The sequence below is a fragment of the Stenella coeruleoalba genome (genome assembly GCF_951394435.1).
Source record: "Stenella coeruleoalba genome assembly, chromosome: 15".
Classification (NCBI taxonomy): domain Eukaryota; kingdom Metazoa; phylum Chordata; class Mammalia; order Artiodactyla; family Delphinidae; genus Stenella; species Stenella coeruleoalba.
The window spans coordinates 73,302,370-73,324,157 of record NC_137161.1 but is presented as its reverse complement, the minus strand read 5'-3'; the positions used below and the strand labels follow the sequence as shown (position 1 = coordinate 73,324,157).

Genomic DNA, 21,788 nt, shown 5'->3' with positions numbered 1-21,788 from the left:
AAACTTGGGATGGTAGAGATTTTGATAAACAAGATTAAAGAAAAAACAAAAAAACTCAAAAGCTACAAAGAAGTCGAAGATGGGACCACATAAAAAGTTTAAACTTCTGTATGAATAAAAATACCATAAATGGGTTTCCCTGGTGGTGCAGTGGTTGGGAGTCCGCCTGCCAATGCAGGGTACATGGGTTCGTGCCCCGGTCCGGGAAGATCCCACATGCCGCGGAGCAGCTAGGCCCGTGAGCCATGGCCGCTGAGTCTGCACGCCCGGAGCCTGTGCTCCACAACGGGAGAGGCCACAGCAGTGACAGGCCCGTGTACCGCAAAAAAAAAAAATAATAATAATACCATAAATGAAATTAAAAGACAAGTGAGAAACTAGGAGAAAATATCTGTAATACATATAACAAAGGATTAACTACTTTGATATCTAAAGAATTCCTGCAAACCAATAAGAAAAAACGACAACACTGCAGGGAAAAATTGGGCAAAGGCATGAACAGGCAATATCCAGAAGGAATATGAATGCCCGTTAAACATATGTCTGTACAAAAATTAGGTTACAGACTCATCTAACACCTGATAAGCTACATTCTAGATGATTAAGAAATTAATTTTTTCAAAACTAAGAGAAATTATAAATTCATCAGATATCAGAATGAGAAATGCCCTTCTAAACTTAAAACCTATAAGAAAAAAGTAAAAAGAAAAATAATTAAATTTTATATACTTAAAAAAAAACCCGGCTTCCTTGGTGGCGCAGTGGTTGAGAATCTGCCTGCCAATGCAGGGCACACGGGTTCGAGCCCTGGTTTGGGAAGATCCTACATGCCGCGGAGCAACTAGGCCCGTGAGCCACAACTACTGAGCCTACGCGTCTGGAGCCTGTGCTCCGCAACAAGAGAGGCCGCGATAGTGAGAGGCCTGCACACCGCGATGAAGAGTGGCCCCTGCTTGCCGCAACTAGAGAAAGCCCTCACGCAGAAATGAAGACCCAACACAGCCAAAAAAAAATAAATATAAAAATAAATAAATTTTTAAAAAAACCCATAGTACTGCAAAAATTAATGAAATTGAACTAAACTGGCAAAAATATTAACAAATATAATAAAATATTCATATCCTTTAAGTATATAAAGCATTTGTCTAAATCAATATAAAAATTCTAAGATCTATACAGGCAAGACTGGAGAAGAAAGGCAAACAGTTAATAAAATGTGAAAAACATTAAACCTTACTTATACCTTGGGGGGAAATGCAAGTCAAAACAATGAGAGTTTCATTTTTCATACATGAAACTGATAAAGGTCTAAAAAATGAGAATGCCCAATATGGCAGGGGTACAGGGCACTTGACATTCTCTTACATTACTGGTGGAATTTTTAATGACATAAGAAAATAGTTGTGACATGTTAGATGAGGAGAAAAGATATAAAGTACGTACAGTATGATCTCAACCGTATTTTAAAATAAGAGCTAAGTTTTATGAGCACTTACTTCTGTGCCTGGCACTGTGCTAAGACCATTTACAGGTATTGGTGCATTGGTGCACTTCATACAATAATCCTGAGTTAGACGCTATTATTATCCTCATTTTACGGAGGAGGAAACTGCGACGAGATCAAGTTATGGAACCAAGGTTTCAACCCAGTTACACTTGCTCTAGAGTCTGTGATAGTAACTATTAGCACAAAGCAGAGGAGGAAATAAATCAAACTCCTAAGACAAAGTGATGTTGAATATACTCCACTTAATTCCTATTTTGTCATGGATTTTCCATTTTACTTCTCAAACACAATGATGGTCTTTAAAAGGTCAATAATCACACAACAGTGACAACAGCATCCTTGAAATGCCCCTAAGTTACAGGTGCTAACAACAAAAGAAACTTTATAGATCATAATCCAGGGTATTTAAAAATGTTGTTTAGCAAAAGAACTTTTTTGTAAATGAAAATTTAAATGGATCTATGATATGAGAAACAGATTAAAGCAGCATTGCATTGTATTAGTGTATTTGAAAAGCTCAAATTTATAACATTTACAATGAAGCTCTTCTGGTGAATACAAACTTCAAATTATGGATGATTAGGGCAGTCGAATTTGTTTTGTTTGACTGCCCAGTATCAAGAAAAACCTGATTCACAGAGAGTAGCAATTGCAAATAAGAGTTTTTGTGATTCTTTAAAAAACAGCACATAAATGCTATATGAGGATTTTATTACACCTGTCCGGAAGTCCAAGTAGAACATTTCTAAGTTAAACCTCTAATAATATTAGGAATGAGAATACTTGGTAACCACAAATATTTTGGTAAAAAATAAAAATCTTAAAATATATACTAATCATGACATCAAGGCATTATACATAAGGCAGTCACATGTTATTGCACAATGCAATGAGAGTTGTCTATAGGAGCAAACTTGCTCATATAATTTTACAAAAGCAAATAAGGACTGATCTGAATTTTTAAAAGACCAGTGTAAAGCTACAATCTTTCCAATCAATAAAAATTTTAAAAATTCAAGTATAGGCACAAAGAAAGCAAGAAACACTATTATAAGGATTGTTATCTGGCTGTTGGCGTTATGGATAATTTTCATTTTTTCTTTTTGCTTATTTCCCCTCAAACACCCTAAATACGCTACTTTTTTTTTCTTTTTTACTTTTATTTTTAAAATAGTTATAAATCACAGGAATTTTCAAAAAAATGTACAGGAAGGTCCTGAGGACCCTTCACCTAACTTCCTTCAATGGTAATATCCTACATAGCTCTAGTGTAAGATCATAACCAGGAAACTGACCTTGGTACAGAGTTTACTCATATTTCACCACTTCTACATTCGTGTGTGTGTGTGTGTGTGTTGTGTGTGTGTTCTATGCAATTTTATCACATTTGTAGCTTTGAGTAACCACAGCTGAGATACAGAACTGTTCCCTCCCCACAAAGCTCTCTCGTGCTGCCTCCTTAACCACCCCTTCCCCCATTCCTAACTCCCAGCAACAGCTAAGCTATTCTCCATCTCTATAATTTTGTTATTTCAATAATGTTATATAATGCAATCCTATAGACTGCAACCTTTTATGATTGAATATTTTTTTTACCTAGATAACCCGGCAGTACAAATCAGCGGTCTCTAATGTAAAATTTAGCATGAGATACATCTGAGTGTATATAAATGTTTATAATGTTTTAAAGTTTACAATGTTAAAAATGTGACTCAAATGCTTATGAAATCCCTGTTGTACCACCACAGAACTAGGATTCTGGGGGATGAATTTTAAAAATTGATAATCTAATACAAGTCTAGTGCAATCTAGTACAAACACTGTACAGAAGAGAAACCCAAGGCACAGTGCTTGTTAAGTTTTATCTATGTTTACAAGAACACGTGGCTTACAAGAATGCCTGGTTTTGCATTCTTCTGGCCAAGATCTAGATTCCAGTCCTCTCCCAACCCAGGTAAATCTACATTACATTCAAATATGACCATTTGCTATTCCCCTCAAAATGGTCACCGTTTTCTGCCTTTCCTCATGTTGTTTCCTAGAATCCTTCCAAATCATCAAGGAAATGAATTCCTCTTAAATTCCTGGTTCTGGTGACTTAACCCCACCACACCCCAGGCCCAATTCTTCTGTTTCTCTATGCAGCAGGTCCTTATGACTCAACACCTCTCTCAGGAAGGACTACCCCACCCCAGTACAAATTCATACTAACATTTTCCCCTCCCCTCTACACCTCCAGGTACGTAGATCCACTTTATCTTTCTTCTCTCGGCTATTCTGTTAGGTCTTCCTGATAGCTCACCCCACTCTATACCTGTTCACTCACTAGGTGTGACAAATGCCTTATCTTCACAAGTTTAGGCTTAGAAGGCAAAGACTCCAGGGATTTACTTCTTGAATACCGTGCCTTCAGAGTAATGTTCTTGCTTTTCCAAAAAGATTGCTCCCAATAAGTAAAAGCTAAAACACAAACATACAGATGCAAAAAAAAAAGCATAGATGTTTGCATATTTTTAAAAATTTGGCTGATATGGGTATCACTATATCAAAATCAGATCAAATGGAATCTAAAGTAGTGGTAAAGAGCCAGATTGCCTGGGTTAAAATGTGGCCTCTGCCACTGTACTATCTAAATCAAGTTTCATTTACATTCTGTGTGCTTCAATTTTCTCATCTGTAAAATGGTGATAAAAGTGCCTCACAGGACAGCTGTGAGAATTAAATAAACTGCATTTTGAACACTGCCTAGTACACAGTAAACATTATCCAAGTATTAACAACTATCTCTAATGCATGGCAATCCAAGTTCACCTCTTTGTGATATCCCTCTATTCCCCTTACATTCTTTGAAGTCCATACTGCTTCTGAAATTTCCATACCAAGAAACAATGGTCACGTAAGAACCTGTATTTTATTTATTAAATTCATCTTGGTCAAAACTAACCAGTAGAACAAATTGTTTTTAACATAGTGGTAGCAGTTATTAACATTCACCAAATATGAATGTAAGCACTTAAAAGTATGGTGGTGATGGAAAGAATGCTAGCAAAGAGTAAAGTACAGATCAGAACATAGAATATGGTAGTTTTATGTGTAAAAAATGGGGAGACTAATATGGTCATATTTATGCTTGTATATGCATAAAATGGCTCTGTAAAGTTTCATGTCTGCTTAAGGAAAGGGAGAACTACAAGTCTGGGGGCAGGGTTCTGAAGGGGACGGTTCGCTATATATGCTTTAGTATCTTTCAAACTTGAAGCAGTGAATATATTACCTATATAAGAATTTAATTTTAAAAATGGAGGAGGGTGGGGTGGTGGTCCCTCTAAACAAGTACTCTGGAAGCCAGGCTTCTAGTCCCAATCTGCCACTAACTGTGTTACCTTGCACAAGTCATTTAACCTCTGAGTCTAGCTGAACTAAGCAAGGGGCAGCACAGATTCCTAGGTTCTATTCTAATTCTAAAAATGTGTCTCAAAGAGGGGGGTAGTAAACAGATGGTACTATTTTTAAGACATGAGAGGGGTACTAGTCCAACATTTTGCGAAATAAGGCAACTTTTTGAGGACCTGAATTGTCAAGCCTCTTCATCTTTCAAAATCATTTTTTTCTTACATAAAAGCTCTTCTTAGAAGGGGTCTAATGCAACGTATAGGAAATACCTATAAAGAATATTCTACACATTATTTTGTGTCTCTTGCCACACTTTTGGAGTTGTTTTAAATGGATTTTAAGTCTTTATACTATGCCATGGAGTGAGCAATAAAGTACTCTAAAACAATTTACATTTAAAATACATAAATGACTACACCTAAGACAAGTAACTTGTACTATTTAAAGGCGTTTATGATCAGACATTGCAAAAAAATAATCATACCACCTCCAGTCAATAACAGCTGTAACTAATCGAGTACATACTTTATTTCAAGTATCATCCATTTATTTATTCCATGTATCCTCCTTAATCCTACCCATTAATCTGGCAAAGTAGGTTTTAATATCCCCATTTAACCAAGAAGCAACTGTAGCTCCATGAAGATGAGTGACTAGCTTGAGGCCACAGTCTAACAAGTGGATGAGCTAGGAGTCCACCCAGAACCTTTGGATCTGAACTTAGTGCACTGGACAGGGATTAGCAGGCAGGCTGGTGCAGACTTGCAACAAGCTTTTAGTAATTTAAATAAAAATGAGGAAAAATGAGAAGAAAGTAAACTTTTTAATAAACCTAAGTGATTCAATTTAAAGATCTTTCATACTGAGATTCAGTTCTTTCTAATTATTTGAGTTAAAATATCCTTACTTACAATGAAATGACAGTGACAGCAGATAGTGGTATGGGTTACTGTTGCTGTTTTTATTGACTATAGCCAGCCAGCAGAACAAACTGGCACCTCTATTGCAGCCTCCCAATTTGGGGGGGAATACTTCTTTTGAAATCCAAAAATCTGAGAACTACTTCCTTAGACAATGATGCCTCCCAAAATAATAGAGGACTTACACACACACACACATATAGCCCTCAAGATTCTCTCATTAATCTCTACTTTATTTGGATTAGAACTCTTAAGGATTAAGAAATGAGAAGAAAGTGAGTTTCAGCAATCCAAAATCACATGAGTTAACGCTGGATTCTGGCAGAGAACCTTCCTCAGGATTTCATTGGTTAATTTTTCTCATGCTTTATCTTTAATTCTACTCAAACCTGGGCTCAAACTTTCTGTTCCTAAAACAGTCACACTTTGGGACTTTCCTGGCGGTCCAGTGGTTAACACTCCACGCTTCGGGCTTCCCTGGTGGCGCAGTGGTTGACAGTCTGCTTGCCAATGCAGGGGACACGGGTTCGTGCCCTGGTCCTGGAAGATCCCACATGCCGCGGAGCGGCTGAGCCCGTGAGCCATGGCCGCTGAGCCTGCGCGTCCGGAGCCTGTGCTCCGCAACGGGAGAGGCCACAACAGTGAGAGGCCCGCTTACCGCAAAAAAAAAAAAAAGAGACTCCACGCTTCCAATGCAGGGGGCGTGGGTTCGATCCCTGGTCAGGAAACTAAGATCTCACATGCCCCTGTGGCATGGCCAAAAATAATAATAATAAAATTTTTTAAATAAATAAAATAGTCACATTTTTTACTACTACTGCTAACTGGCAATCAATACTTAAGTCAAATAAAAAGAACTACAACTTGAGGTCTCCAATAATCTGCTTTTATTTAAAGCCTTTTTCACTTTGACAAAATAAAAACTTTTAATTATGTTTAGTCTACCTACTTCCAAAAGAAAATTGATCTATAAATTAGACTCAAGCCACTTTAATTTCCAAATTTCTGTATCTCCATCATATATATATAATATATATAGTTTATATATATATAATGTATATATGTATTGATATATATGGTTTTGCAAGCAGTTTATAAACAGGTTGGTCAAACTGTCTAAATTTCTTGAATTTTATTGTGTACACAGCAAATAAGCTATTTATTCCTTTTATTAGCATGTCTTATTTCTTACCTATCTTCCTTTAGTGAGCATCAAATTTAAAATATTCTATGTACACAGCTACACAATTAAACATTAGTGTCAGTCACAACATATTAAATTCACACTTAAAACTATAAAGAGATCCAGATATTTTTAGTCTTACACATATACTTTATATATAATCTCACTTGATGTTATTTATATTATCTTATGGTGCTTTATTAAACAGACATCAGAACACAAAAACCTGGACCTTGCAGGATACATAACTGAAAATATTTATAATCTATACTTATTACATGGTTCAAAAACACGCTTTTTTAAAGGAAAGCCAATATTAAGAACTTAAACATACAGTCTGGATAACATAAAGCACTCTTTCCAAGTCCAAATGTTAAAAGGTCTGGTTAAAGTTATGATAGACTATAGTGTTTCCAAAAGCTAAAATTGGTAATAATTCTGCTTAAATTCCATATTAATCTAATATCAAAAGTTATTTTTATTCCTTTTTTCAAATACCTGAAATACACTGCTGCTTTGTCTTTTCATTATATATTTAGTTAGCTAACTTTGGGTGCAAGGTACTTTAAATATAAAAGTCCTTTCCAATGGATAGTGAAAATAATATAAAAATGTTTGTATAAAATACACTCAGTGATTCTCAAAGGATATCTGAGAGTCTATTAGGTCTATTAACTTGGTTCAAAATACCCAACAACAAATGTGAGGTTTTGTCACATTGACATATTTTAACTGTTAACTGGTATCTACATTTTAAACACATTATGTCTAATGTAGCAATAATGATGACTATTTTTCCACTAAAAAGCTACAGGATTTTGGTTTAAGAGCAAATGAGAAAGAGTACGTGGCTCACCAAGAAGGCTGTCAAAGTGGAAAAGATCAGCAGTCTGAAATTTGTAAATAGTAACAAGACAAACTCCAGTGCTAGGTCGTTCATGTAATCACCAATATGTAGGTCAAAATAAACTAGTGAGCTATACATTACTGTCTACGTAGTAATTTACAGAACAATGTGAGAGGAAGAAACTGCTCAAATGTGACTACTGTTAACAAACTCAAAATATTAGGCATAGTAATGTCTCTATTAAAATTATAACTTATCAATTGTGAAATAATTTTTTTCACTATTTCTACTTTTAAAAAATGAACCCTCCTCAATTAAAAAAAAAAGAGCAGCCACTTTTAAGATGTAAATTCCTCTTTTTTTCAAAGTAACTTACCCAGAAAAATCTAATGCAGAAAATAAAGTGTAACAGATAAATCGACTACAACATTTTTAAAAACCTAAAAGTATCAGTAAAACAAACCAATCCCTCCAGTTTAGCAATGCGTGTATTTTTAAGCTTCGGTGGGTATACCATTATAATAACCAACAACGTTTAAATGGCACCCTAATGCCCCAAACATCATCATTACACATGACATACTCGTATTTTACTCAAATTATGCTTAGACCAGATCCAAACTCAGGCCATTCCCCCCTCGCGGGCACACTGAAATATACGAGGGGGAATCCAAGAAATCAGATATGTTAAGTGCAGGTATCTCCTTCCAGAGTAGGGTCAAATTCTTGTTTGCCCGCAAATGTCACTGTCTCAAGAAGTCTGCAAATTCTCATTAGCGCTACAGAGTACAAAGAGGCCTGACCACGGAAACACCTGTCCTAACACCGGGAAGACAGTGGGAAATGCAAACCCCGAGCCCACGCCGGCCGTACAGCCTTGGGCAGCAGCAGCGACCCCAGACGAGGGGTGGACACTGACCTCATGGCTCCCTCGGGCAGGCTCCCACACCCCCGACTCGCCTTCCCGGGCGAGAACCACTAAATCTGTCAAGCCGGCCGGGACCCACCCTCCGCGAACCCCGCTTGCTCCCTCCGAGCCCGGCCCCAGCCTGCCCAACTGCCCCCGGTCCGCTCCGGCCTCGCGGCTGCACTCTGCCACCTCATCCCTCCTTGCCGGTCTCGCGGCCCCGCCACCTCAGCCTCGGCGGCCTGCACTCGGGCCGCCCCACCCCGGCCGCCGCCCCCCGGCCCCGGCCAAGGCTCCCGGCCAGGCTCACGGCGCCGTCGGTCCCTTCGCGGCCCGATCCCCGCCGCCCCCCAGGCCCGAGCTCCCGCCGCGCGCTCCCCACCCCCAGCCTCCGCCCTCACCCCGCTCGGCCGCTCCCGGCCCGCTCCCCCTAGCCGGGCTACCTGGAGGCAAGGGCGGCAGAGCACTTCACCCAGGGCCCCAGGTCGCAGAGGGCCCGGTGCTCGGGGTCCCGCTCCTTCTCTCGCTCCACGTGGTAGGCGTAGATGGAGAGCAGGATCCCGGCGGCGCACACTGCATACCGGGCCACCCGCTCCCAACGCGGCACCGACACTCTCAGCAGGACGGGCGCCGCCATCTTCCCCCCTCCGCCGCCGCCGCCGCCTCCTTCGCCGCCGCCGCCGCCGCCTCCCTCCGCCTCCACCTCAGCCGCCGCCGCCCGTCGGGGCCCGACCCAGCCGCCGCCGCTACCGTTACCGCCTCCGCCGCCACCGCCACCGCCGCCGCCGCCGCCGCCGCGCCCCATTGGCTCGACCGCCTCCTCCGGGCCCCGCCCCCACAGGCGCGCGGCCCAACCGCCCCAAAAGGAGAGATCCTGGCGGGGCGGGGAAGGCGCGCGCGGGCGCGGAGTGGGGAACGGAGTGCGCAACCGGCCGGGAGGCCGGCCGGGGGGCGGAGCCGGAGGCAGTGCGGCGCGCGCAGCGGGCGGGGCCGAAGGAGGGGCGGGGCCATGGGAAGGGAAGGGCGGGGCTCTGGGAGGGGAGGGGAGGGGAGGGGAGGGGAGCGGAGCGGTGGCGCGGGCGGGCCCTAGGGTACCCGGTGAAAGGAATAAATTTCAAAGATACCACCGTGTGTGACTGGATAAGCCCTTGGCCCCACCTCCTGCGGGTGGTAATCAATTGCCATACTTTCTGCCTTTTTTTTTGTCATTATCACTTGATATTTTCTGACCCAATCCAAATTAGCCTTGGCCATTTCCCAGAGCTCCAGAGCCAAGCTCCAGAGCCACGTTTACATTACCTGATATTCCCCAGCATCACCTCCACTCACTTCGTGTTCAACAAGTGCAAACTTAACTATTTTTAAAACATTATTTCTGAATGCCTTGCTTCCCTGTAAGCTGAATTTGAGATGGCTTAACATAATTCGTGTAATATAGTAAAGTATAAAAATGAACTAAAAAATCAGGACTAAGAAAAAGACAAATCAAAATAAAAGACCAGGGGCTTCCCAGGTGGCGCAGTGGTTGGAAATCCGCCTGCTAACGCAGGGGACATGGGTTCGAGTCCTAGTCTGCGAAGATTCCACATGTTGCGGAGCAACTAAGCCCGTGCGCCACAACTACTGACCCTGCGCTCTAGAACCCGCGAGCCACAACTACTGAGCCCACGTGCCACAACTACTGAAGCCCGCATGCCTAGAGCCCATGCTCCGCAACGAGAAGCCACCCCAATCAGAAGCCCGCACACCGCAACAGAGTAGCCCGCCGCAACTAGAGAAAGCCCGCGCGCCGCAAAGAAGACCCAACACAGCAAAAAATGTAAATGAATAAATTTATAATAAATAAATAAAAGATCAGGAGTAAGAACACAGACAAGGGACTTTGCTGGTGGCACAGTGGTTAAGAATCTGCCTGCCACTGCAGGGGACACGGGTTCGATCCCTAGTCTGGGAAGATCCCACATGCAGCAGAGCAACTAAGCCCATGCTCCACAACTATTGAGCCTGTGCTCTAGAGCAGGCGAGCCACAACTATTGAAGTCTGCGTGCCTAGAGCCGGTGCTCCACAACAAGGGAAGCAACAGCAGTGAGAAGCCTGCACACCGCAACGAAGAGTAGCCCCCACTCACTGCAACTAGAGAAAGCCCACGTGCAGTAACGAAGACCCAACGCAGCCAAAAATGAATGAATGAATGAATAAATAAATAAATAAAATGCATTAATGGCTCAGACCAATTAAAAAAAGAAAAAGAATCCGTCTTGCAAATAAAGAATCCTTCTTGCAATGCAGGGGACTTTGGTTCATCCCAGTGGGGGAACTAAGATCCCACATGCAGTGGGGCAACTAAGCCCACACACCACAACTACTGAGCCCGCGCTCCTCAACTACAGAGCCCAAGCGCTCTGGAGCCCACACACCACAACCAGAGAAGCCCGCATGCCACAACTAGAGAGAAGCCTGCGCACGCACTGCAATGAAGCGAAGAGCCCACCCTCCACTGCAAAAGATCCCGCGTGCTGCAACTAAGACCCGACAGCAGTGAAAAATAATTAATTAATTTTAAAAAAAAGAACACAGACAAGCAGCCCATAGAGTATCACATAATTATTAAAACCGAGCCATAAATTTGGCTCTGAGCTTCCTGGTGGCCAAAACTAAAAGAAAAATACATGTATGTTATTCTCACTGTCTCTAAGAAGAAACACACTGTTCTTGGAGATTGCTAGATTTTTCCTGGTTGCCGCTGGCCAAGAGATTTCAGTTTTATATAGTGATTTTGAGTAATTGATGTCCTATTATTTATGTATTGTTGGGTAACAAATTACCCCAAACTTGCAGCTTAAAACAACAACAACAAAAATCTCTTATTTTCTCATAGTTTCTGTGGGTCAGGAATCTGGGTGTTATTTAGCTGTGTCCCCTGGATCAGGGTCTCTCACAGGATGCAGTCAAGATGTTGGCTGGGGCTGCAGGCATCTCAAGGCTAGAGAATCCTCTTTCAAGCTCACTCACAGGGCAGTTGGCAGGCCTCACGTCCTCTCTGGCTGTTGGCTGGATCCATCAGTTCCTGGCCACTTGTACCTCTCCATAAGAAGCTGCTACCTTCCCTTAAAGCAAGGGATAAGAGAGAGTGAGGGAAATGGAAGTCACAGTCTTTTTAGTAACCTAATCTCAGAAGAAACAGCCCATATTACATATTCTGTTACTTAGAGCTAGTCCATGGATGTGTCCATGGATGAATGGATAAAGAAAATGTGGTATGTACCCACAACGGAATATTATTCAGCCACAAAAAAAGAAGGAAATCCTATCATTTGAGACAACAAGGACAAACCTTGAGGGCATTATGATAAATGAAATAAATCAGACAGAGAAAGACAAATACTGTTGACCGTTGAACAAGGCAGGGGTTAGGGGCACCAGCCCCCTGTGGAGTCGAAAATCCAAATATAACTTTACAGTCAGCCCTCCATATCCGAGGTTTCACAGCCACAGATTCAACCAAGGATCGTGTATTACTGTCCTATGTGTGTATTGAAAAAAATCCACATATAAGTGGACCTGTGCAGTTCAAGCCTGTGTTGTTCAAGGGTCAAGTGTACTATACAATCTCACATGTGGAATCTAAAAACGCTGAAATCATAGAAACAGAATTGTTTGGTGGTTGGCAGGGGCTGGCAGGTGGGGGAAACGGAGAGATGTTGGTCAAAGGGCACAAACTTCCAATTATAAGATAAATAAATTCTGGAAATCTAATGTACACTATGGTATCTGTAGTTAATAATATTGTATATGTGAAAGTTGCTAAGAGAGTTGCTAAATCTTACATGTTCTCATTCCCTCCCTCCAGGCCAAAAATAAAAAACGGTAATTATGTGAGGTGATGGGTGTGTTAACTGATCTTATTGTGGTAATCATTTCACTACATATGTATACCAAATCATGTTGTACATCTTCAACTTTCACAATGTTATATGTCAATTATATCTCAATAAAACTGGAGGAGAAAAAAAAGCTAGTCCCTAGGTCCAGTCTACACTGAAAGGGAGGGGATTACACAAAGGCATGGATACCAGAAGGGAATCACTGGGATCATCTTTTTTTTTTTAAGAATTTTTTTTTTTTTTATGGTTGCGTTGGGTCTTCATTCCTAGATGTGACAGCAGGGGCTACTCTTCGTTGCAGGGCTCGGGCTTATTGCAGTGGCTTCTCTTGCTGTGGAGCACAGGTTCTAGGCACGTGGGCTTCAATAGTTGCAGCATGCGGTCTCAGTAATTGCGACACGCGGGCCCTAGAGGGCATGGGCTTCAGTAGTTGTGGCTTGTGGGCTCTAGAGCACAGGCTCAGTAGTTGTGGCGCACGGGCTTAGTTGCTCCGCAGCATGTAGGATCTTCCTGGACCAGGGATCGTGTGTCCCCTGCATTGGCAGGTGGATTCTTAACCACTGCACCACCAGGGAAGCCCTCATTGGGATCATATTAAAGCCTGTCTACCACTGTCCTCAAAAAGATCGACTCTCTAACGCTCTGGTGGTTTTCATACTTCTGAGTGGACTCATTCTCCTGGAGCCCCCTCCTTCTGGATTCCTTTACTGACTTGATAAGATCTATTGATTATCTGACTTCTTTTACTCATCATTATGTCTGTGAGGGTTTATCTATGTTATTGTACACAGCTGTGTAATAGTCCACTATATAACTAACCACAATTTTATTTATCCAGTCTGTCCAGTGTTTATGGACATTTGGCCAGTTGTTAGCTATTTTGAATAAAGCTGCTGTGAACATTCTGTAAACATCTTTTGGTGGCTGTATGCAGTCATGTCTACTGGGAACAATCCAGGGGCGGAACTAGAGTCAGACAGTATTAGTTATACTGCCTCAGTCAATTTAGGTCCTCCAAGGAGAAGATGCCAAAGTGAAATCAGATGTGTAAGAGATTGACAGGGGGCAATTCCTGTGAAGGATAAAGGAGACAGGGAGCAAGAACAGGCATAGAAAGCCTCCAGATCACAAAGCAGGTCTGACCACTGTGAAAGCGCTGCAGTCTCAGCCAGGCTGACAGGGAGCAAGGCAGGAGTAACCCCCTATCTAGTAGCCCTGCCAGGCACAGTCATGGGCTGGGAGCAGCCTGGGGAGAGCATGGCCTCAGCATGAATGTTGTGATCCATCCAGAGGTGTAGCCGGCCACTGGAGGCTACTGGCCAGCTAGCTTCTTTGCAGCAGACTCTCTTGAAGGGAGACTGACTGGTGTACCACCAGGGCCACCACACTACCAAACAGTCTTCCAAAGGGGTTGTACCAATTTAAGCTCCCATTAGCAAAGTATGAGAGTTCTGGGTACCCCACATCCTCACCAATCCTTGGCAAGGTCAGTGCTTTCCGTTTTAGAAAATTTGGTGGCTCTCTAGAGGGATCGTGGTGGTTTTAAAATTGCCTTTCCCTGAAGACCAACGAAACTCCTTTCATATGCTTTTTGACTACTTAGATGTTCTCTTTTGTGAAGTGCCTACTTAAGCCTTTTTCGCACTTTAAAAAATGGGTCATCTTTTTCTTATTGGTTTGTAGAAACAAAGTCTTTATATAGTCTGCATACAAATCTTTGTCAGTATGTGTATTGCAGATATCTTCTATGCTTTTTAAAAAAAAATATTTATTTAGGCTGCGCCGGGTCCTAGCTGTGGCAGGCAGGATCTTCGTTGCGGCATGCAGACTTAGTTGAAGCATGTGGACTCTTTAGTTGCAGTATGCAAACTCTTAGTTGTGGCATGCATGCAGGATCTAGTCCCCCAACCAGGGAGCATACAGGATCTAGTTCCCTAACCAGGGATCAAACCTGGGCCCCCTGCATTGGGAGTGCAGTCTTCCCACTGGTCCACCAGGGAAGTCCCACCTTCTCCTATACTTTGGCTTGCTGTTTTCCCCCTTTTTTTTTTAACTTTTATTTGCTTTTATTTTTTTGCAACATTTATTCCTGGGCCATAAGTTTCTGTATCTTCTGTTTCTTCTGGGATATCTTTTTCTTCTGTGCAACGTCCTCTTCTGGTTTAGGAACAATCTGGTTTTTTTTAGTAAAGATCATCTCAATGTGGCAGGGAGAGCTCATATATGGTTTGATCCGACCGTGAACTCTGTAAGTTCTATGTCCCATCTTGGGGGTTTTGTTCAGCTGGATGTTCTCAATGACCAGAGAATCTACATCTAAGCCCTTGAGTTCAGCATTAGTCTCTGCATTTTAGAGCATGTGCAGTAAAAATTCGGCACTCTTTTTGGGTCACCGACCCTGCATCCAGCCCCACTGTTTGGCCTGGGCACACCAACCAACTCCACCACTGTAAAGATGGAATGGCACACGTTGCTTCTTTAAAGTGACATCCTTCAGATACTTGGTGGCTTTTTGGATATGCATACCCTTAATGGCCTGGGCAGTTTCATGAATGTTCTTAAAGTGAACACAAAGATCTGAACTTCTTAGTTTGCATGATTCTGTGGGGTTTTCTGGGTCAAGTGAATAGCACACCATTTTTAGAGGTCACCTCAGGCCGCTTACCGGAAAAAGTGCCCTTTCTCCTTCTTAATGGTGTTTTTTGCTGAACAACTGAAGAGACTTCTTTGAATTCCTCATACACATTCTACTACCTTCACCTTGGAGCTTTCAAACTCCTACCTACCCACATTTCAGATACCTCTTTCTCCTTGAAGGCTTTCCCACTTCTATTGTACTAATCGGGCTCACTAGGCCAGGGATTCAAACCCCCTCAAGACTGTCTCTGTCCACTTCCTACCTCTGTGTCAATTTTGTTCTCTCAGGCCAGTTTTTTGCCTATAGAAGGAAAAGTGGTCCCATAGTTCCTCCATTTGCATCTTTGTTTTCTCCTGCCTGTAAGGGACTGCCTCTCCTCCCTTAAATCCAATTTTTAAAATCCTGATGAAGAATTCAGACAGCTCGACCAGACTCAGGTCACTCATGAGCCCTGTAGCTAGAAAAGAAAGAGTGCTGGAGACGGCAGCCGCCCCCCAGACCTACAAGAGAGTCTATGCAAAACCAGTTCTCCTAAAAACAAGAAAGTGCTGTTCCCAGAAGCAGGAAGGGGTAGGTGGGCAGACCCAGCAGGAGGAAGCTGCTGTGGGAGGATGCTGGGGGAGGTTGTCACTGTTGGGGGCTCACAGGGAACAGCCCTTGTCTCTGTCCAGAAGAAGCTCTTCTGCTCCGTAAAGCGGTTTATCAACCTTTCTGTAGTGCCAAGAGGCAGCTGAGGCCTTCTGTGCTTGGTGGGCACAACTCTGGGAGGTCACTTTGTGCCAATCCAAGAATGTGAACTTCAAAACTTGTACATAGGGAATTCCCTGGAAGTCCAGTGGTTAGGACTCTGAGCTTTCACTGCCAAGGGCCCTGATTCCATCCCTGGTCGGGGAACTGAAATCCCGCAAGCCGCGCAGGGCGGCCAAACCAAACAAAAAAACTTGTACATAGATGGAAACTTCATACATTGCTGGTAGCAATGTAAAATGGTGCAGCCCCTCAGAAAACAGGTTGGTAATTTCTCAAAATGTTAAACATAGTTACTCCATGGCCCAGCAATTCCACTCCTGGCTATATTCCCAAGAGCACTGAAAACATGCGTACACACAAAAACTTGTACATGAGTGTTCATCATAGCATTATTCATAATAGTCAAAAATGCCCATCAACTGATAAATGGATAAACAAAGTGTAGTATATGCATACAATGGAGTATTATTATTCAGCCATAAAAAGGAATGAAGTGGGGAGTTCCCTGGTGGCCTAGTGATTAGGATTCTGGGCTTTCACTGCCATGGCCCCGGTTCAATCCCTGGTTGGGGAACTGAGATACCACAAGCCACACAGCGTGGCAAAAAAAAAAAGGAAGGAAATACTGATATATGCTATAACATGGATGAATCTTGAAAACATTATGCTAAATGAAAGAAGACAGACCCAAACATAAAAGGCTACGTATTATGTCATTACTTTATTTTTTAATTGAAGTATAGTTGCTGTACAATATTAAATAAGTTACAGGTGTGCAACATAGTGATTCACAATTTTTAAAGGTTATACTCCATTTATAGTTATTATAAAATATTGGCTATATTCCCCCTGTTGTGCAATCTATCCTTGAAGCTTATGTATGTAACACACCTTTTAAATGAAATGTCTAGAGTAGGCAAGTCCCTAGAGAGAGAAACTAGATTACTGGTAGCCAGGAGCTGGGGTGATGGAAAATGTGGAGTGATTGCTAACGGGTATGGGGTTTCCTTTTGGGGTAATCTAACATTCTGGATCTAGACAGTGGTGGTGGAAGCACAACTCTATGAATATGCTAAAACCACTCTAAAAGGGTGAATTTTATGGTATGTGAATTACACCTCAATAAAACTTATTTTTTAGGGACTTCCCTGGCAGTCCACTGGTTAAGACTTCGCCTTCCAATGCAGGGGGTGCGGGTTCAGTCCCTGGTCAGAGAGCTTAGATCCCACATGCCTCGCAGCCAAGAAAACAAAAAAAAAAAAAAAAAAAACTGTTATTTTTTAAAATGTGTACATAGAGCTTCCGTGTTGTAATTGCTCACTTAATGTCTGTCTCTGCCAATTGCAAATTCCGTGAGGCCGGTGGCTGGGTCTTTTGTATTCTCAGCAGTTGGGGTAGTGCCTGGCACATTAACATGCGCTTGAGAATTATTTGGTGAATGGATGACTGAATGAATGATACCAGCTTAAATGCCACCTCATTCAGGAAACTCCTCCCCCTGTGCTCCCGAAGAGCACCCCCCCACCACCATTCTCTCACTGGAAGGACAGATTCAGGCTGGGAGGAGTCTCCACTCCAGTTTATCACCCTAACTTCTGGGGCCAGCTCCCTGGCCACATCCCCTCGGGCCACTGCAGCTGCAGCACTTCATTCCTGGGGCTGGTTTTAGGGTCCCTTTCATCAACACGTGGAGATGTGCCTTTCTTCCTACTGAGCTCAGCTGTGTGTTTAAGCTTTTCTTCTTTCTTTTTTTTTAAGATCTCCTATTTATTTATTTATTTTTAATTTTTGGCCTTGCCACACGGCTTATGGGATTTTAGTTCCCCAACCAGGAATCCAACCCAGGCCCTCGGCAGAGTCCTAACCAGTGGACCATCAGGGAATCCCCTAAGCTTTTTTTCTTAGAAGGTTTTATCTCGTATTTCTGTATTTGTATTTCTGTAGTTTCTGTGTTGACTCAATCCATCATACCAGAACCAGAAATCCCAAGAGGCTTCTATAAGCTTGTTCATGACCCCAAACTTGCTTTGCTGGGTTAGAGCACTGTATATTTTCTGTCCAAGTTTTAAGAAAGGTCACAGCAAGGATACAGCAGGACGCTGTAGGTGTGGCAGTTGCTGGCTAGAAATCTCTTTTTTTTGGCCACACTACGCAACTTGTGGGATCTTAGTTCCTCGACCTGGGATCCAACCCGCACCCTCAGCAGTGAAAGCCCAGAGTCCTAACCACTGGACCGCCAGGGAATTCCCTAAAAATCTTTTTATAACAGAGTCTGTGACATCCCAAGCCTCCCAGTGTCCTTCGGGAAAATCCCACTCAAAGTGAATATCCTATTGAAAGGGGATGGATGTGTCATTTTTGCTTTCAAGCGATAATGGATTCTGATATCATTTCATTATTGTCAGCACAGATGAAATGCTCTTTTTATAATACTGGAGGAGGAGTGGACTAGTAAACATCCTATGTACATAGATGACCTCCCGACCCACCAGATGAAGAGGCCGTCCACTGAGCACACATCTACATACCAGGCACTGTGTTGGCTTCTGATATGTCATATTTAAATTTCATAAGCTCTGTACAAGGTAGATGTCATTATCTCCAGTTTCCATGGGAGAAAAGTAAGTCTCAGAGGGCTAAGTACCTGGGCCAATTACTGTAAGAGGTAGAGCTTCAATTAGTACCCAGGCCAATCTGGTTTGTGTTCCCCATCTTTCCACCAGCCTGTGTGGCTTCTCTCTGAGAAGGCATCTCTCAATTTGACATGGATGCTCTGTTTGTTCCCAGATGTATGAATGGATTCTTCACCAACCCTCCCCTTCCATTCTACTCTATGCATGTAACCAAGTTCCAAGGTCTTTCCCTGTTCCTGTCTCAATGTAAAAACCAATATATCCCTGTGGTCTGTGGTAGGCTGGACCCAGGGTTAAATGCTGACGTCTGCTGAAATTCCATCTGCTCACTGCCATCCCAGATACCACGCTGGGGCAGCCTGAGGCTCCACTGAGATCATTTCCTCCCAAGATCCATGAATCTCAGCATGGCCACCCTGACCACCCAGCCTAAACTTGGTCCCAGAGCTCCAGTAGGAACCCTGAAGCTGGTGACGTTCCCCACCAGGCCCTCACCCCTGCCATCCTGTTCTCAAGATCTTTACCTGTATTTAATTCCGACAACAACCTTCGATGTAGGAATTATTGTCTTCTGTGTTTTACAGATAAGGAAACTGAGGCTCAGAGAGGCTAAGTAAACTGCCAAAAATCACACAGCTAATAAGTTGTAGAACTGGGATTCAAGCTCCAGCAGGCTGGCTTCCTGATCTATGCTCTTAGCTTCTGTGCTATGAGCTAATACACACAGAGAATTTAGATTTCTTTTTCCTTAGCATTTACCACCATATAACATAATATATATTAATTTTTTAAAAATCTCTTTTATGTCTGTCTCTCCCACTAGAACGTAAGCCCCCCAAAGGCAGAGATCTTTGTCTGCTTTGTTAGCTACTGTATCAGCATCTAGAATAGGACCTGACCACAGAGTAGGTACCCAGTAAGTACATTTTAAATGAATGAATGAATGAGCACTGAAAAAATGTTAGCTATCAGTATCTTTGCACAAATAATAAGCCCACAGCAAATATCTTTTTCCAAATAAAAGAGAAATTCTCCCCCCAGAGACTACTTTTTTCACCACCCAGTAACAAAAGGCAAAAACTCAAGAAAGCCTTTATAATAGAATTTGACCTCTCCGCCTTCAGCACACCTCTCTCAAGTCCTCTGCTTTCCTGAGGATGTCCGTGTCCTTGTGAATGGCCATGCCACTCTCCTGACTCATTGTCCCATATCTTCCTCAACTCTGATGACCTTTGCTTCCATTCTACTTCAGCTGCCCACAGGAGTTGTCCTTGTGATCCTTTTGAATGGCCAGATTTCTGAAATCTTAAACACCTATACTCTGCTCTTTGTTCTTCCGTATTATAGCAGATTGCGTTTTCCAAGATGGCAGCAATAAGACCTCCCATCCTATGTGCTCTTCTTCACTGTGATATTGGCCCTGCTCCCGTCCAGAGTTTGGGGCTATGTTCCTTCCCCTTAAATCTGAGAGTCTGACTGTGGCAGAAATGATGCTCTGTGCCTTTTGAGGTCAGATCATAAACCATTCCTCCATGGTCTTCTTGGGGTGCTTGCTTGTTGAAGCCAGCCACCATGCTGTGAGGAGCCCCAGGACACATGGAGAGGCTGCACTTAGGTCCCTGAGCCAACAGCTGCAGGTCTTAACTGACAGCCAACATCAATCGCCAGACATGGGACTACAGAAGCCTTTAAGATAACTCCAGACTCAGCCACAGCAACAGTATCAGAGACCCAAGTGCAGACCACCTAGAGGAACCCAGTCAACTCCCAGAACCATGAAAAAAAAAGATTATTGTTTTAAGCCTCTAAAGTTTTGGGTTTATACATTATGAAGTAAGAGTAATTGAAATACCCTTCTTTCCTTCTACTCTCTCCCTAGAGACCTGCTGTGTCCTAATCAACGTTTTCTCCATTGTCCCAGCAGGAGACAGGTTGGGACATCTCCCTGATCTTTATGGCTATTTCAAGACCATTTTTCATCCTGCTTGGTTAACCTAAATGTCTCTCTTTTCTCCCACAGTCTATCACCTTAAATACTCAATCTACGTGACGGTAGCAAGCCCTGACTTTGCAGGGTTCCCTCCCTAAGAATTTCTGAGATTCTCCGAGGAGGGTCATATGCCACCCATAAAGAGATGAGTTAATTTGTCCATGGTCCACACTCCAGCCAGCAGTGAAGCCACATACAAGCTGCACCTGGCCCTCCCTGCACAGCACACTATCTCTTCTTGCATATATTTTTACACTATATGAGGATGAGAACACTTTTGAGCTAACCGATGTGCGTGCTTTCTGTTTAAAGGAAGACAATAAATAACCCCTGCCAAGTTGCTGAATTCCTAGTGGGAGTGAAACCCAACCCCCCTAAAAGTGAGTTCCCTTATGGAGTCTATGATTAATCTCTCTCCAAAACTTTATTCCCTTTCTTGTCCCCTCTGACCTCAATCCTCTGCTAACTGAACACTCATCAGAGTCAGATGACAAGAATGGCTATTGTCAGTAACATCGTTAATGTGCTAAAATTGTTATTATAGATATCATCTTAATGTACAAACCCAGGTTGTTTCTCCACAGCAAGATGAGCTAACAGGCCCCAAACCATGGACCACCTGGCCAGCGAATCATACATCAGATACATCCTGACTCCCAAAACTATGATTAAGAAATGTCACAGAAAGCAACCAACTCAGCTAGGTTTATTTGTGAAACAAGGAAATAAAGGCTTACTTCTCTTAAAAGAGAAAGAAAGAGAGAGAGAGAGAAAGAAAGAAAGAAAGAAAGAAAGAAAGAAAGAAAGAAAAAGGGAGAAATGTCACAGAAAATTGGAGTAGCCACTAAGGAAAACAGCATGGAGTTTCCTTAAAAAACTAAAAATAGAGTTACCATATGATCCAGCAATCCCACTCCTGGGCATATATCCAGAAACAATGAAAACTCTAATTCGAAAAGATACATGCACACCAATGTTCATAGCAGCACTATTTACTACAGCCAAGACATGGAAACAACCCAAGTGCCCATCAACAGATGATTGGTTTAAGATGTGATACACACACACACACACACAGGAATATGATTCAGGCATAAAAATAATGAAACACTGCCATTTGCAGCAATGTGATAGA

At 42.7% G+C, this 21,788-nt stretch overlaps 1 protein-coding gene and 1 pseudogene across 3 annotated transcripts in view; both read right to left on the bottom strand.

Annotated features, from left to right (window-relative positions):
* VKORC1L1 (vitamin K epoxide reductase complex subunit 1 like 1) overlaps positions 1–9,401 on the bottom strand; it is a 62,108-nt gene extending 52,707 nt beyond the window's left edge. For both annotated transcript variants that reach the window (XM_079945722.1, XM_079945723.1), the window contains exon 1: positions 9,201–9,401. In XM_079945722.1, coding sequence (XP_079801848.1) covers positions 9,201–9,394 — 194 coding nt within the window. In that variant the 5' untranslated portion in view covers positions 9,395–9,401. The remainder of the gene's footprint in view (positions 1–9,200) is intronic.
* Positions 9,402–14,725: 5,324 nt separating this feature from the next.
* LOC307198896 (large ribosomal subunit protein uL22-like) lies at positions 14,726–15,280 on the bottom strand (annotated as a pseudogene). The gene has a single exon. The product of its transcript is annotated as a large ribosomal subunit protein uL22-like (transcript).
* Between the last annotated feature and the right edge of the window lie 6,508 nt (positions 15,281–21,788).